This window comes from Magallana gigas, chromosome 2 (genome assembly GCF_963853765.1).
Source record: "Magallana gigas chromosome 2, xbMagGiga1.1, whole genome shotgun sequence".
Lineage (NCBI taxonomy): Eukaryota > Metazoa > Mollusca > Bivalvia > Ostreida > Ostreidae > Magallana > Magallana gigas.
The window spans coordinates 16,385,147-16,402,156 of NC_088854.1; the positions used below are offsets into that span (position 1 = coordinate 16,385,147).

Sequence of the window (17,010 nt, forward strand, 5' to 3'; positions counted from 1 at the left end):
GTTATCCTGAAATATTAAGCATTGCTGGATCATGAGCAGGGACAATTTGTTCTGCTGTATACAAATTTGTACCTTAAACTGAATTTATAAAGTAGTAAATAATACATATGCCGTTATTTAATGCTGTTTTAATTTTATGACTTTCACATTCACTGATAAATAGCAGTATCGAGAACAAAAATTTGATCAATATTTCTTTAAAATCGTCAATGATATTTTTGCTTCTATCCTATTATCTCTCCCCTTTATTCTCCTGTTATGCAATGAAAATGAATGTTTCCCTGTCAAAGTGTGTGGGCTTGCTATAACTCATTCGCAACAAGATGAAAGTTATGACATTCTTTAGTATAAGCACTTTGAATGGCAAAGATACAAACCTACTAGAATTATTGCAGGCTGGTGGTTTAGTTTTCAAAACACTGACTGTGAACCGGTCGGCTGAATCATAAGTGAGCACAAAACCTGCAAAGCATTGAGAACACATGAGAACAGTTAGATTCTTACAAACCAAAGAATATAGCCAGTGAGCATTAACAGAGAGTTACTAGGTACTAGAGTTATTGATTTCTTGCTGAAGAAAATTTGGTCTTTTTACAACTAAGGAAGGATAATATTTTATACACTGGCAGATGTTAGAGTCATTCTTAATAGGAGGTAAGATTTGAGATCTTGGAAAAGATAGTTGAGTGATAATGTTAGGTAAGCGTCTGCAATATACCATATACCTAATAGTATATAAGGTCAAAGGTCATGAAATAATTACCGATAATTGCATCCAAGCTCCAATATTTCTGAGAGCTACCTCTTACATTATGTTAATTGTTGTATTGAATGTTATGAAGGATAATTATTCATTTTATTTCTCTACCATTAACCTTGGTATTTATTATTTACAGTTTTTCTTTTATAATAAGTGATCAAGAATTTTTTTAAAGGGAGAGGATTTGTAGCTTAATTACTTTTGGTAAATTACAAAGTAAATTTTAAAAATTTGAATCTTGTTAAATGTTTTTTTATTATAGTGCATGTAAATTAAAGTAATTAGATGCAAGTCCAGAACTATTTCTAAATTCACCAAAATCTAAGCTGATCCCTCTTAACAAGAATAAAAATCATTATTAAAGATTTTTTATAATATGTACTAGTATATTTTATGTCCTAATTAAGCAATATAAATTTTTGGTATAAGTCATGACATGTCTTCTGAGTCTTAAGGGAAATAAAGCTACTAATTTTTTCAGGTGTAATTGTTGTACATATTGTATATATTTTCATGCACTATGGTTTCAGTAAAACAAACCACTGAACTTACAATTGTCGGTTTTTATTTAGATCTAATATGGTACAGTCATGCAACATTTAGAAGCTTAGATTAAGAGAGAATTGAGTTCTTTTAAAGTTTAGTATTTTTAACCAGGTTTTCCAACGGAAAAATCCGGTTATTAAAATGGTGAAAATGGCGGGCGGCTGCCAAAAGGGTACCCTCATTGTATGGATAACTCCTCCTACAGTTTTCAAGATAGGCAAGTGTTCTTTTGCAGATCAATTGAACATATATCAGAGGTGTGCATATTGCTAGGATTTTGATTTCCAATAATTTATGAAAAAAATACCAGCTTTTGAACTTGGTCATTATTTGGCAAAATATTGCATATAGGGTACCCTCATTGTACGGATAACTCCTCCTACAGTTCTCAAGATAGGAAATTGTTCTTTTGCAGATCAATTGAACATATATCAGAGGTGTGCATATTATTAGGATTCTGATTTCTGATAATTTATGAAAAAAATACCAGCTTTTGAACTTAGTCCTTTTTTTGCAAAATATTGCATATAGGGTACCCTCATTGTACAGATAACTTCTCCTACAGTTTTCAAGACAGGAATTTGTTCTTTTGCAGATTAATTGAACATATATCAGATGTGTGCATATTGCTAGGATTCTGATTTCCGATAATTTATGAAAAAAATACCATCTTTTGAACTTAGTCATTATTTGGCAAAATATTGCATATAGGGTACCCTCATTGTACGGATAACTCCTCCTACAGTTTTCAAGATAGGAAGTTGTTCTTTTGCAGATTAATTGAACATATATCAGAGGTGTGCATATTGCTAGGATTTTGATTTTTGGTTATTTATAAAAAAAATACCATCTTTTGAACTTAGTCATTTTTTGGCAAAATATTGCTTTAGGGTACTCCATTTCGATACAGTTCACATAAAAGAAAACCTGGTTTGCTGTCACATTGACAGCTTTTCACTTGTTGTTATTTTCCCTGACATACCATAATATGGAATGCTAAGTTACATATTCCCAAGTGGTACAATGGCGAATGATTAATTATATTTTTAATAAATTATCTGAATTAGTTACCGTACTCTCAGCATTTCATCTGTAGGCTTTAGTTATCAATGATTCTGTCTGATACTCAGGACTTTTAGGGGCAGGAGGCATATGATACGGATTGTAACTGAAGTACATACAGATACCACACATACATTTGTCATTTTTATGAATCAAATGTCATTGAGGGAGGCAGCAAATTATTTGCTGTGGTAATTGGAATGTAACTTTTTCAAAGAAAAAATCGTTTTGTGATTGCTCTTCCTGTATTGCTCTTACAACCTTGAGCCAATGAAAATGTATACCTGGTAAATAAATTGCTTCTTGTTGGTTCTGGACATGGGAACCTTCTGTTACTCTCGGTCATAATTACCAAGAAAGCTTGGTCTTTTGGCTCTTCTAGATTCAGAGTTAATATCGTAGTGTACATGATCGAATCACTGAACAGCAATGCGTGACCTCATTGAATGAAGTGGAGGACCATTGGAAGAGCAATACCCTATCACAAAGAGACGTTATTTACTCAATTCTAAATGTCTGATTCTATACAAAAACAGCCAGCAGATAGAAGACTTATAGAATAACTGGACTCCCTGTGCTAAGAATTGATGAAGAAGCCCTGACTTGAATCCTAAAGTAATAAGATTTGCAAGTAGAAAAGTAAAATAAAACCTAGTATTGATCCGTATTCTGTTCTGAAACACTTAGTCTGGGTAGAGGATTCATTGAGTATTTGTCAGATCTCTGCAAAGATAATAATTTAGGAAAAATATTGATACTTTGAACATATCCTTTTGGAAGACTTGTTTGTGAATTTTCTGTTAGTGGTATTTTAAATTTCTTGATAATAATTTATATAGGTTACAAATTTGACACAAGGCACAGTTTCTGCACAAAAAAGAAAAAAAATTGCAAAAGAATTTTAAGTGATTTGATTTAATTAATTACTTATCATCTTTTTATTGAAATGATTATAGATTTTTGTTGACTCTTCATTCTGAATGTTCCTGGATTGTTTGATTTTAAAATGATGAACTAAAACACAAGATTATTTTATGTAATACTGGTACATGTACTTTCATTGAAATTGGAGTAAATATTGAAGCATGCAGCACATATCTCTGTGTGCTACTCTCTAAGGGAATACAAGCTAGGGGAAAAAAATATGTGTTATTATATTCATTTTTATACAAAAATGATGAAATTATATGTCTTTCATGCTGACAAAACATTATATATAACATTCAAATATGGGGATGATATTCTAAAAAAAATTTATTCAGCTCTTGTACCCATCTCAATGGGCAGACTCTGATTTCACCTGAAACCAACCTTTGGCCAGTGTAATATATCTGGATTTACATGTATCAAATATACTTGTACAATGTATATGCAGTCTTGTATAGATGTATATGCAGTATAGTGTACATATCATAATATTTACATGAAATTTAAGTATACCTATATTTGCTCGTATGGACATGTATTTATGCAGTGAATAAAAGTACATATATTTACATGAATATGCAGTATAGTTAATGTACCATAAATGTACATGTACATATACACTTTCTACTTATTTTGTTTCCAGACTCAGCAGTTGTCTGTCTCCAACAAAGTGTCTCCTGCAGACATCCCTGATACAGAGTTGTCTACCATGGATTACCACCCAGAGAAAGCTGTAGACATCAGCAAATTTGGTAAATATTTACATCTTTTGATAGATCTTGCCCCTCATGACCAAATTTTCAAATCTCTCAACTCGGTTCTTTAATATGAGTGAAGTGAATATTTAATGTCAAGTCTCAGAAATGAGGCTGAGTATTGACTTGAATTTTATCATTAGTATTGTACGGTTTTTATGCTATTACCAGTAATCTCAAGAATTTTGCCACAATGATTTCGAGTGGGGAAAAGTTATCATTGGTTTTTAAAATCCCCTTTCTTTATACATATTTCTTTATACATATATCCAACGCATTGTTTCCAGACAGAGATATTTCTCTCAACAGTTGTGAGTATTTTCAATCCAAAAAAGCATTAGTCCTACATCTAGTACTAAGTACCTCATAGCTGGGTCTTACAAAAGATTTTCTTGTCTTAGAATCTTTCTCTCTTGTTCTTCAGACCTCGATCTCTCTCTCCTTCTCTCACTAAGGAATATGTTGAATCAATGGTTTTTGTATGTATATTGATGAAACACAGAAAGAAAACATTTTATCACAGAAATAAATAACCATGTATATTTTGAGAGTATGAGAAGTATGGTTCATACAATTACTTTGTTCTGCCCTTCTTGAAGACTTTGAGATGAAATGTTACTGAAAAAAAAGATCTCAACCTTCCCTAATTTAAGGAGAGTTAAACAGTTATTGCCCCTTGACAAACAAAATTAACCTGGTTTAAAGAAGTTCAAGAGTTATGGCCAAACCGTGACAAAACAACTGTTCTTCATTAAGCATATTGTTAGGTTGGTATGAGTGTTAATAGCATTCCTAGATCTACAGAGAAAAGAGTTGTGTTTACTGTTATGATAAAAATGTTTGATTCTTAGCAATTGTTCAAAAGCTTAGCTCTTAAATCATATCCAGTTTATGTAGGTTTATGATTTGGTTATCATACAGGGATGTAAAAAAATATTGTATTATTCTTATAGGTTCTTGTTTTTTATTACATGTAGTAGTTATGAATGACTTTTGCTCAGTTGTAATATGGAGAGCATTAAAAGTCATCGTTTGAAGAATTTAATGTGGGTTGAGTCAAATTAATTCACAAAGCAAACATTCGTATATCTACGTCAATCTTAACTTTTCATCTATTTTTCAGTGTATTCTTTTTTTAAATTGTTTGTGCAAACATTCTGTAATTTTGTAAAACAGTAAAACAGCTGTGTAAAATGCCTTAATTATATACTCGATTATAACAGGAAGATAACAATTTTACACTTTGACCTTAGGATCAGATTCAAATTTCAAATATGAATTGAAATGCGATTCAACATTAACTGCTGTACAGTACAAATTTTAATATCATCCATCGAATTGATAGCTTTTGATATTTCTGCCTTACTGATTTTTGCCTGATTTTTCAATTTTTTTAATACATTACAATATTAAATAAACCTCATTGTGATAAACCTCCCAGAATTAATTCTTCTTTTTAAATATATCTAAAGGGTCAACTGTTCCAATCAATGGAGCTAGTACCTATAGCCCAGTTCAAGACCAGAGGAAAATGGAAAGGGTCATTGGAGGTTTGTATTCTTCTGAATCACTTATCGATAATTGATAGAGTCAAATTCCATGTGCCTGTACCTGTAAATTTTGCTTTGCATTAAGCAAGTAAATCCATATATTATTGTGAGCAGCATAATTTTTGATAAAATTAAAAATAGCAAAAGATAAAAAATAGCAAAAGATAAAAAAAAAAACGTTGATAATATTTGTAATTATTTTCCTATAGGCCTGTCTTTATTGTACATTACTTTTTCCAAGACATTCCCTTAATTGTGTGAATATAGATGGCATATTCTCTCTCTCTCTCTCTCTCTCTCTCTCTCTCTCTCTCTCTCTCATTTTTCTTTGAAATCTTTATTCTATTTTTCTCTAGCCCTAGCTATTTTTCCATTCCTGTCTATCAGCTCAGTACTCCCATTCAGTCTCCCCTTCAATATTTCCAACAAAGCTGATCTGCATAAAGTATTTCACTTGCATTACAGCATCTGTTTCTGATTATATGATTATGTCACATTACTTTCAAACACATTATTTATCTACATAGGTGGTTCTAATTATTCCATCACAGTTTTTCTGGCAGTTTTTTAAACCACGTGTTGATTGAGTCTAACCGCTAGTGCTTCTTCTTTCACTTTTCTGCCATGTTTTTGCAGTGTCTCTAAAAGAAGGAATTTCTCCTAGAGACATATATGTACTGTAAACATATTGCTGTGTCTGTTAAGCATTTTTGATGGTATATTGCTTTTGCTAAATCAAGTACATTTGCCAAATGTCAAATATTATATGAACCAGTATATATATAGATAAATAGGTACGTGCATTCAGCGTGGAATCAAATTTATGCTAACCTTTTGAAAAATCATTTTCTGCCAAATATTGTACCAACTAAATATAATTCATTAACAGTTATTCTATAGATGTATATCAGTTATGAGGAAATATGACATCATAGTAGATTATTTATTCAATTTCACAACATGTACATATGTTTCAGAAGTTATTAAACCCTTTTCTATTGTACAGTATTAGAAACCATAAAATTGCAGATTGAAGCCTCCCTATTATTGATTTCAGTCCATAACTTTGGTTATAAAACTGTGAAAATAAAATTCTAGGTGTTGTTTGAAGCGTATTTCAAAATTTGTGTGTTTTACAACAGTTTTTACTCATGCAGTTTCGAAACAGTTGCAGTATTAATTTTTCTTGTAAATGTGTTTGATTAAACTCTTGCCTTTCCTAATAGAATAGGTTCCCCTAATGTATCCATTATGCTACTTTGTAATGACAGTCAACTTAAACAAATGGTTGATGTCAATATTAGGGGAAGTGAACATTAACGGCTATAATACTTGTATTTTAAGTATAATTGGTGCTGCCTATTTGTATATTTGGGGTGCATTTAAACCATATGATACAAAAGCTCAGATTACCCACCAGCTTTCAAAAGTGTTCTGTACATATGCCAAAGCCTCATCAGTAATTGCGAAAGGGGAAGAATATCCGAAGAGGATTGATTTTTCAGTCGCAATTGGTTATCTTTTTTATTTTGACACTGGAGTTCAATCAGGGTGCTCCGAATAAAACCCATCTGGGAAAATAGACTGGTGTTCAAATGAGGCAAATATTTCAGTGGGCTGATGTTCAAATTGACCAGGGGCTGTCTTGTATTTTGTTGATGATGGGAAGATTATAGACAGTGAACTATGTCTTATCATCCACGGTCTGCAAACAGCCAGGGGTCCCAGCATATTGGAGGTAATGTCTCGTTAAACCGTACAGCGCTCTCTTTGATATTTTGGGTGCATTTGTCATTGTTTGTTTGATGCAGATTGTGTGTTATTGCTTTCATGCTGGATTAATAGCATGATAATGATTACTGTATTAGTAAACTGTCTGGAGTAATTATATGTAACAGGTAGAATGGGTCTGTATCTGGAGAGATTAAACCATAAATATATAAGCTTTGCCTTCCCTATCATCTGTCCAATTCTCCTATGTTATTTTTTCTCTCTAAATTACCAACATCACCATAATTATCATTGTTCACCAAAATTTGATATAAAACTTCATCAGTTTGGAACTGGTTAGTTTTAGATTTTATTAACCGGGTTTTTCAATGGAAAAAATCAGGTTATTGAAATGGTGAAAATGGCGGGTGGGTGGGTGGGTGGGCGACTGCCAAAAGGGTACCCTTATGTACCATCATTGTACGGATAACTCCTTGGGATGTCTGACTGTTGATTGGATTGTCTTTCAGGGGACGATACGAGTCAGAGTGGGGACATTGGCTGCTGTGGAAGCATTCTAATGTTCCTCTCCTTCATCCTGGTTTTGGTCACTTTCCCCATTTCCTTATTCTTTTGCATTAAGGTAATTATAAGTACGTTGAAATGCCCTAAAATCTTGTATTCCATGGAATACATTTACGAGATAAAAAATAATATGTCATAAGTGTCAAACATGATACATCAATTTATTCTTTATTATGTTGTGTAAATGATCCTGGCTTGAGGCACCAATGTTTTTTTCAAATGCAGTCAAACTATACTTTATAATGTCTTGTATTAAAGGTTGTTCAAGAGTATGAAAGAGCTGTGATATTTCGTGTAGGAAGGCTTCTATCAGGAGGATCAAAGGGACCAGGTAGTATATGATTCTTACTCATTTCAATTTTAAATTACCTGGTACTCTTCATTATTCTTAAGAAATCAGAGAATTTTTATTATCATAGAAGAGAAAAAACACAATAGCTATGTACTACAATTAATCAGAAATGACAGAAAATGTTCAAATTGACTGACATTTTATAATCATTTAGAGGTAAACAGGAGAGGAAGGTGTGTTTTAATTTTTACACATCTTTTTATGTAGTTATTTCTCATTTCAGGTATATTTTTTGTGTTGCCATGTATAGAAGGGTACACAAAAGTGGATCTCCGTACAGTTTCATTTGACGTTCCTCCACAAGAGGTAGGGATTAAGAAATACGCTAGATAAAAATACAGATAGCAAAAGGAAAAAATAGTAAAAATAGTTTTAATGTAGCTGAATGCATGATCGCCCCAAACTCTTTCCTGGATGGAGCTCAGGATAACCTATAAATGGATTGACTTGAACTGTAATAAGGAAGTGACATCTCAGATTAACTTCTCCAAAATATAAAATGAACTTTTAAAAAATACTACATACTATGGATTCTAATTGTTCTTTAACTTAAGAACAAATAGTAGATATACAGGCATTTTTCTCCATTCCTGGTAAGTTTTTTTTTTTACAGAAACATGTATTTATCTTGACATTAAATTTTGAGATATCTTAATACATACTGTATGAATAAATTTACATGAGAGAGAGAGAGAGAGAGAGAGAGAGAGAGAGAGAGAGAGAGAGAGAGAGAGAGAGTATGTGTAACACCTGTTCTTAATAAAAGCAAATTATGACTGGGGAAGCTCTCCTCAAGGGCCCCCTACCTCCATTATGTCAAATGTTTATCATCATAGCAGTAATTGGATAAATAGAGTGCTTATTAGCAAAGTCAGTGTATTAATTCCATTCAATTACTTAGGATAAAACTTAAGGTACATATTGCTATTAGAGAAAATGCATGGATACAATGAATGACCAAAAATATCCATTTACTTTAATTTATATCTAAATAACATTAGTTTAAAGATCAATATAAAAATCTAAAATGAATAAAAGCGATATCCCCAAACTGTTGCAAATGTTAAATACTTTCCGACAGTTTTCTATCTCCTGTGTGTGTTTGCAATACTACAGCCTAAATTAACACTGCTCTAGAAGGTCTATTCCATTGGCTGTCTGATTGCATAGGGTATATAAGTCACCCCTCAAACATTGATTGCCTTGGAAAAGTCACCAACGAAACCAACCAAATAGTGTGTAACAAGAAGAGAAAAGATCCCTGGAGCATATAAAATGATGTTGATGGAAATTATTTGTGACAAAATTGATAACGTAGAAACATAATCAGTTGAAGAGTATTTTTGGTATGTTTGGTCATCTCTCTAGAATGCTTTTAAGCGATGTGGGTTCTTGAAGACAACATAGTGGATTAACAGATTATATTCTCTAGGGAAATGGTTTAACATTTCAGACATACAACTAAGTGATGACTCCAAGGATATATGCCTAAATATTGAATAAAAGAGGGGGATTCAAGTAACTTTCTTATTAATGGAGTCAAGACTCACTTATTGGCATTGCAGAGATGTATTTATATCATGGAAGTTAATAGTCTGCAGCCTAAAGGGTCCCCAGACTACTGTATTCAAAATATTACCACAAATTTTAAAAAGCGTAAAATAAAATTTATACATACAAAATGTATATATATATAAACACTGATTTTATTATAAGTACATTTATCTGAGTTTAAAAGATTTAAAGTGTGATCAAATGAAAACGGAGGTTTTATAATGTGAAATATCAGGTATAAAATGCATTGAGAAAATTTGTGATAAGGGATTTCTCCATAAAAATTCTTGATACATAATTACATGGTAGTTTGGTTTGGTAAAATGTATAATATATTGGTGTATGGTTTTGTTCATTAAGAATCATGATCAAATGAATTGAATTTTCACATGTTGTAATGTTACCTGTGTTTGTCCCCATTCACTTGTTTTAATGTTACCGGTATTTGTTCCCTTTCAATTGTACATGTTTTAATGTTACCGGTGTTTGTCCCCATTCACTTGTTTTAATGTCACCGGTATTTTGTTCCCATTTACTTGTACATGTTTTAATGTTACCGGTGTTTGTTCCCATTCACTTGTTTTAATGTTACCGGTATTTGTTCCCTTTCAATTGTACATGTTTTAATGTTACCGGTGTTTGTTCCCATTCACTTGTTTTTATGTTGTCGGTATTTGTTCCCTTTCAATTGCTTTAATGATACCGTTATTTTGTTCCCAGATTCTGACCAGCGACAGTGTGACGGTGTCTGTAGATGCCGTGGTTTACTACAGGGTGTGTAACCCCACCATATCAGTGGCCAATGTAGAAAACGCCCACCACGCCACACGACTGCTGGCCCAGACCACGCTACGAAACATTCTGGGGACTAAGAGCATGTCTGAAATCCTCACGGACAGAGAGTCCATCAGTAAAGCCATGCAGGTACATCCCAGTACACTAAATGTACAGCAGTGGGGGAGTTATTGATTCTGTTGTCAAAGTTGATCTCGTTGTAATTTATCTTCCAAACAATCCCAGTCACTGTTTATTCATCTGGAGATTTGTTATGTAAAGATGCATTCACCAAATTGAAAAGGATGATTAGTGCTAACCTGCAATTTCTACATTGTATTTGCATAAAGTTAGTCAAGGTGATTGATGGCTTAATGAGAGTTTTCTTCTTTGTAGAGTATGCTCGATGAAGCTACCATTCACTGGGGCATCAAAGTGGAGAGGGTAGAAATGTGAGATTGATTTACTTTGGATGAAATAATGATACTTACAAAGAGAAATTTGCATGTGGCTTTGAATAGATGAACTGTGAGTGATAATATTTAACTCAATCAATAATGTTTGATGTTACAGTAAAGATGTTAGACTCCCTAAACAGTTGCAGAGGGCAATGGCTGCTGAAGCAGAGGCATCAAGGGAAGCCAGGGCAAAGGTCAGGGGTCAATGTTAAAATCCCCTTAACCTTCTTAATGAAATAACAGTTTTCCTATAAAATACTTGTGATACAAATGTTCTATGTGACCTTATGTTGTTTTATGGCCATATTTTACCCAAAATTATCTGATTTTCAAGTTTCTTTGTTTTACTGTTCATCTTAATTGGTCTTAAAATATCATGTAAGAAACAAGAAATCTGAGTTCATTGTCTTTGAGATTTTGTTATCATAAGGGCCCGCTGACATATGAGGATAAAGTGTTAAAGTAAAATGTTTTCCCTACATACTGTACATTTTTGCATGATTTTCAGGTTACAAAAGGAAACACATTATTTATTCATAATAGCCTAATATATTCAAGTTCAATGGAATCTTACCATAAAAAATTACATTATTTGATTTTCCTTTTAGGTTCTTGCTGCAGAAGGGGAGCATAATGCTTCTAAAGCACTCAAAGAAGCAGCAGACATCATTCATACTTCACCAGCAGCCCTTCAGCTGCGATATCTCCAAACCTTGAACCAAATAGCCTCAGAGAAAAACTCAACCATCGTCTTTCCACTGCCTGTGGATTTCTTGTCTTCTTTCATGAAATAAGCAGTAATTTGACATTCTTGCTTCATTTTTTTGGTTGTGTTTTTCATCAATTTCAAAACCTTGACTCTTGGTTTTTTAAGACATTTTAACTTTACATTTTTATCTTTATTCATAAACTTATTGTTGTAAAATGGAAATCTACGGTTTGACACATTTTAGTGTGTATATATACTGGTACCCATGAAAACTGGTACATGATGGGTATAAATTTTCTTTGATGTCAGAGAAAGTAATGTACTCTATGACTGGGTTCTTTTCATTTTAATGTGTGAAATGCCATCTTATAATGAACTCTAAAGGGAAAGCATGATGAAAAACATTTTAGTGTTGACTCTTTATGGAGAGGACCCCATTATAGCTTAATTTACATGTGCAATTAAGTTGTTGTAATCAGAAGATGTGTTTATTGCATCAATGATCAACTGTGTAATGCATAATAATAATAATAGGATCTACAATGATTTCATTGATTTTCATGGACATTAATCTGAGTGGATTTAGCGAAATATTTATTTTCAAAGATACATAAGTTTGTGGACAATTGCTTTACCTATACAAACTTTATTTTTTTCTTTTTCACTTCAATCATTATTTGATTTTGAGGATTGGCAAAACAACAAAATCCAAAATCTGTTGCTCAACAAATAACAGTGAAACATGTTTATCTTTATTTCTATCCTTTGTAATGCTAGTCATCAACTAGAACTAATTGTCTGCATTGATGACAATAGTTTAGAGGTCCCCAAAATAATTACCATAGTCTGTTAAAAGGAATATTTTTTTTAAACATATAATTATGATGTTTGTCATACCTTTTTTTACTCTTTTTCTTACTGTTAACACATTTGTTTTTATGTGCACTTCAGATTTTTATCTACACAAACATAGTCAATTTCTTTGTGATATTATTTTTTCTGTGGCATAATTGAATCGATGTGCAGCTCCATGTATGGAGAAAACACAGGGTTAATTTATTAAATGTCAGAAATATTTATTTTTTACATTAGTTGGTAGTTCTCCCATAAAAAATGTTTAGAGCACTATATTGACTTATGATCATCCTTATAAATTACTTTGATTTCTATGCTGTTATTAAAAACTATGTCAAATAAAACTGAAAATCTTCCCAATGTTCTTTTAGTACACAAGCTGTGTACAATAGTTTGCAGGCAGTTCCTTAACCGGGTTTTCCAATGGATAAATCCGGTTATTGAAATGGTGAAAATGGTGGGCAGGCGGCCGCCAAAAGGGTACCCTCATTGTACAGATAACTCCTCCTACCATTTTCAAGATAGGAAATTGTTATTTTGCAGATCAATTGTACATAGATCAGAAGTGTGCATATTGCTAAGATTTTGATTTCTGATAATTTCTGAAAAAAATACCAGCTTTTGAACTTAGTCATTTTTTGGCAAAATATTGCATATAAGGTACTCCACCGGATATACTAGTAGTAGGTAATGTTTATCAATTCAGGGTTGACATGGATTATGGATACAGTTCATATAAAAGATAACCCGGTTTGCTGTCACATTGACAGCTTTTCACTTGTTTTTTTTTAACCTGGTTTTCCAATGGAAAAATTCTGTTATTGAAATGGTGAAAAAGGAGTGCGGGCGGCTGCCAAAAGGGTACCCTCATTGTACGGATAAGTCCTCCTACAGTATTCAAGATAGGAAGTTGTTCTTTTGCAGATCAATTGTACATATATCAGAGGTGTGCATATTGCTAGGATTTTGATTTTTGGTTATTTATGAAAAAATACCAGCTTTTGAACTTAGTCATTTTTTGGCAAAATATTGCTTTAGGGTACTCCATTTCACTGGATACGGTAGGTAGTGTTTATCAATTCAGGGTTGATATGGATTATGGATACAGTTTACATAAAAGAAAACCTGGTTTGCCGTCACATTGACAGCTTTTCACTTGTTGGAGCTTAATTAAATTATCGGCACTCATCTTGTATATGTTTGAAGCAAAGAACACAACAATACATATTAAAGCAATAAATAAATAAAAAAGTACCGGTACATGTATCCATGAAATATTTTATTTTGTAAAATTTCCTATTTGTTTTAAAAATTAACAGATTTCTTACACAAAGATATTTATAAATCCAGGTTAAGAAAATTAATGCTTCAAGCTTGGTTCCAAATAAAAATAAAGTTGCTGTTCAGATTAGAGACACACAGATGACTAGAATGTAAAATTTAGCACATTGACACAATTTGTTAACTTTCATTGCTTAGCATAAATGCAACAAAATTGAATTTTCTGTTGGGAGCTTTTTTTTGTTGTTAAAATGCAGTATCATCTGAAACAATTATTTTTAATCTAATATATTATCTATTTGAGTCATATTTAAATATTATAAAAATAAATGTTCCTGTTTTGAAACAAAACAAAAATTTGAATCCATTGAAAAAACCAATTACTGGTAGTTATTTAGTGATTAGAAATAAACTGTTTTAACTTCATGAAACTATCTGCAATATAGTGTATGTAAAGAAATAAGTAAGATACTGTTATAGTAGATCCCTTCATGCAAAAAAGTCATACTTATATTATAAACACAAGGCTTTCATTTTATAATATTGAAAGAGTTATGGTTATTTTATACATCTATATGTCACTTTTTCTTCTTTTTCTTTTTGCCACTTTTCTTTCCCTTCTTCCCACCCTTTTTCTTTCCGCTTTTTTTCCCTTTCTTCCCTTTCTTTTTCTTGGCTGCTCCATCTGGGAGAGCATAGTCGGGTATTTCTGGCACCTCGCTGATTTCCTCAATCTCTGGCATATCTCCTTTCCTGGCATCCCCGATTATTTCCCAGATTTCTGACCCGTATTTTGCCATGTCTTGTGGAGTAAGTCCTGACGTTGTCTGCGGAATTAACTGACCTCCTCCCAATATAATATGTTTCACACAATTCACATTTTGACCTAGAAGAAGAAGGTGAAAGCGAAAAGTTAGTTAATATTCAGTTATTTTTTTCCATTTTGTAAATTGTTGCAAGTTACTAATTGTGGTATATTCCTGTCTAGCTATAATAACATTAATTTTGTTAAATTTAAATTCTTATAATTCTTGCTATAAAATGGCATTCAATATAGTTTAAGAGAAATAATGACGGACCAGATGGGGAAGCAAAGCCCCCCTAAATCTCTAGTCAGGTGGTCAAACTAATTGATATATATAAAGTGCCAGCGATGGAGCTAGTCTTACAGTCACATTCATCTCCCTTCGATAATAGTCTTTGCTCTCAAAGATCGACATCCCTGGTTCTTTCCCCTGGCAGGAATTAACCTGTCAAGTTTTAAGGGTTGCATGGCCAAGGCACCTTATGTAATGCCATATGGAAGACATAATGACAGACAGACCAAACAAGGATTCAAACTGGGTTCCCTGAATCTTTATTTAGAACAAAGCTATCTGGCGCCAGTGTTGCACATTAATCCATTTAATTTGTTCATACACATTGTATGAATACATCTGATTCAATGCTTTCCATTTTAATGTCATTCTTACAAAATCGAAATTGATTTTTCAGGGGCCAATTAATAAGCTGTATATTAAATGAAAATATGTGGGCAAAATGTGAAGGTATAATAGAGACAGAATAAATTGGTCTTTATAAAACAAAGTTGAATAATTGTTGTCTTAAAATGTTAGTGGTAAATGACATATGTAAATACAGGGGCGTAGCTTGAGATACTATTCTAGTGAGGCAAATTTATTGCGGCAGGGTGTTTTGGGGGCCGCCGGAGGCCCCCAGCGGGTCCAGGGCAGAGCCCTGGTGGGAGTTAGGGAGTTTTAGAATGTGAAAAAACCCATTGTTCGGAACGAAGTTTTGTTATTTAACATTTCAGACCAGCATCTATTCACAGTATTGTCTTATACAAATTTTTGAATTTTAAAATAAAAATTAAAACTTAAAATAAAACTTATTTTAGATGAATGATCATTTTTATTTTAATCGTTGTTCAATACTTCAAAATTTTAATGGGTCGATTAGGCGTTTTACGGAGTTTGCAAATTTTGTGAGAATATTGTCAACTGTGACCATTTTGTGCCTGTGAACAAAAAGTAAGGCAAGGACAACCAGACGGTCCTCGGTCATTGTTGACCTTCCCCAATATTTCAAGCGTCTCATTGCGGAGAAAAATCGCTCGCATTAGGGACTGAACCAACTGGCATAGTGAGTAAAATGCGGAATATGACATGCAAATTGGGATAAAAGTCAGAGTCCGCCAACATAATAGCATTGCTGTAGAATAGAATTTCTACTATGTGGGAGGGAAAATCCCATTGATGGTCAAACAAATTCTAGTCAGGCAGTTACCTCATTGCCACAATGGAAGCTACGCCCTTGAATTAATCTATACAGTTTATGACTGCAAGTCTTTAACTTCAGAGATTGCAGCAGATTTTATAAGTGTGGCATTACCTTTGACAGCAGCATGGAGAGGGGTTGCATTATAGATACCCCTGATGTTGGGATTTGCCTTTGCTTCCAGTAAAACTGATACAACTTCTGCATGACCTCCTATAAAATATTGAAAAGGCTTAAATTATTCAAAATGAAATACGTTTGGTGGGATGAATTGATTGACACTTGAAATTAGCAATGGTTGTACCGGTACATTTGTTAACATTGTTAATACCTAGAATTTTTTTGATTTTGTAAGTTTTACCACATTGTTCCCTTACCCATGCAAGCTTTAACAAGCGCAGGTTGTCCGTTTTCATCCCTGGAGTCCGGACTAACATTAAATTTTAAGATTTTGATTACAGCGATTAAGTCTCCTTCACCGGCGGCGTTTGCTAGTCTTTGTTCATATTCCTTCCCAAGATAAGCTTTAGACATGGGAAGAACAGTGGAGTGAATGACCACATGATGTCTTGCGCTCTTGGTACTTTTTGCCGAAGCTGCCCTTGAACCTCCTCCCGTTCGGGCTGACATACGCGATTGTGCCCTAGACATTTCTTTAAAATACGAAGTTTTCAGAAAATATTCACTAAATGAATCAAAATCAGTGTAAAATATCGTGTTGTCAAGTAATTGTTTACATCTTGATCCGCCATATTGTGTAGAAAATGTCAACTTCCGGAATAGTAATGTTCAAAGAAAGACAACTCTCAAATTGAGAGGGGCATAGGCTACATAGCTCACGTGAAAAAAATCAGT

At 33.0% G+C, this 17,010-nt stretch overlaps 2 protein-coding genes across 8 annotated transcripts in view; one reads left to right on the plus strand and one right to left on the minus strand.

Moving 5' to 3' along the window:
• LOC105320779 (band 7 protein AGAP004871) overlaps positions 1-12,952 on the plus strand; it is a 37,233-nt gene extending 24,281 nt beyond the window's left edge. For 6 of the 7 annotated variants that reach the window (XM_066075259.1, XM_066075260.1, XM_066075258.1 and 3 more), the window contains 10 exons: positions 3,939-4,047; positions 4,338-4,361; positions 5,523-5,600; positions 7,841-7,953; positions 8,154-8,226; positions 8,471-8,553; positions 10,522-10,725; positions 10,972-11,027; positions 11,149-11,227; positions 11,642-12,952. In XM_066075259.1, the coding sequence (XP_065931331.1) occupies positions 3,939-4,047; positions 4,338-4,361; positions 5,523-5,600; positions 7,841-7,953; positions 8,154-8,226; positions 8,471-8,553; positions 10,522-10,725; positions 10,972-11,027; positions 11,149-11,227; positions 11,642-11,827 (1,005 nt within the window). In that variant the 3' untranslated portion in view covers positions 11,828-12,952. The remainder of the gene's footprint in view (positions 1-3,938; positions 4,048-4,337; positions 4,362-5,522; positions 5,601-7,840; positions 7,954-8,153; positions 8,227-8,470; positions 8,554-10,521; positions 10,726-10,971; positions 11,028-11,148; positions 11,228-11,641) is intronic. The other variant, XM_066075264.1, reaches the window with a different exon arrangement.
• Positions 12,953-14,309: 1,357 nt separating this feature from the next.
• LOC105338463 (protein phosphatase 1 regulatory subunit 16A) lies at positions 14,310-16,931 on the minus strand. Its single transcript, XM_011443608.4, has 3 exons — positions 16,533-16,931; positions 16,270-16,368; positions 14,310-14,764 (listed from the first exon to the last, which is right to left on the minus strand). The coding sequence occupies exons 1-3, from the start codon at positions 16,804-16,806 to the stop codon at positions 14,457-14,459; spliced, it is 681 nt and encodes a 226-aa protein (XP_011441910.3). The 5' UTR covers positions 16,807-16,931; the 3' UTR covers positions 14,310-14,456.
• Positions 16,932-17,010: the final 79 nt, after the last annotated feature.

Bases quoted from the DNA above. Each gene is read 5' to 3' on its own strand.
- LOC105338463 (XM_011443608.4), bottom strand. From the start codon at position 16,806: ATGTCTAGGGCACAATCGCGTATGTCAGCCCGAACGGGAGGAGGTTCA. The intron at 16,369-16,532 runs GTAAGGGAACAA...AATATTTTATAG, and splicing joins GCTTGTTAAAGCTTGCATGG to GAGGTCATGCAGAAGTTGTA. The intron at 14,765-16,269 runs GTAATGCCACAC...TTCTTCTTCTAG, and splicing joins TCTCCATGCTGCTGTCAAAG to GTCAAAATGTGAATTGTGTG.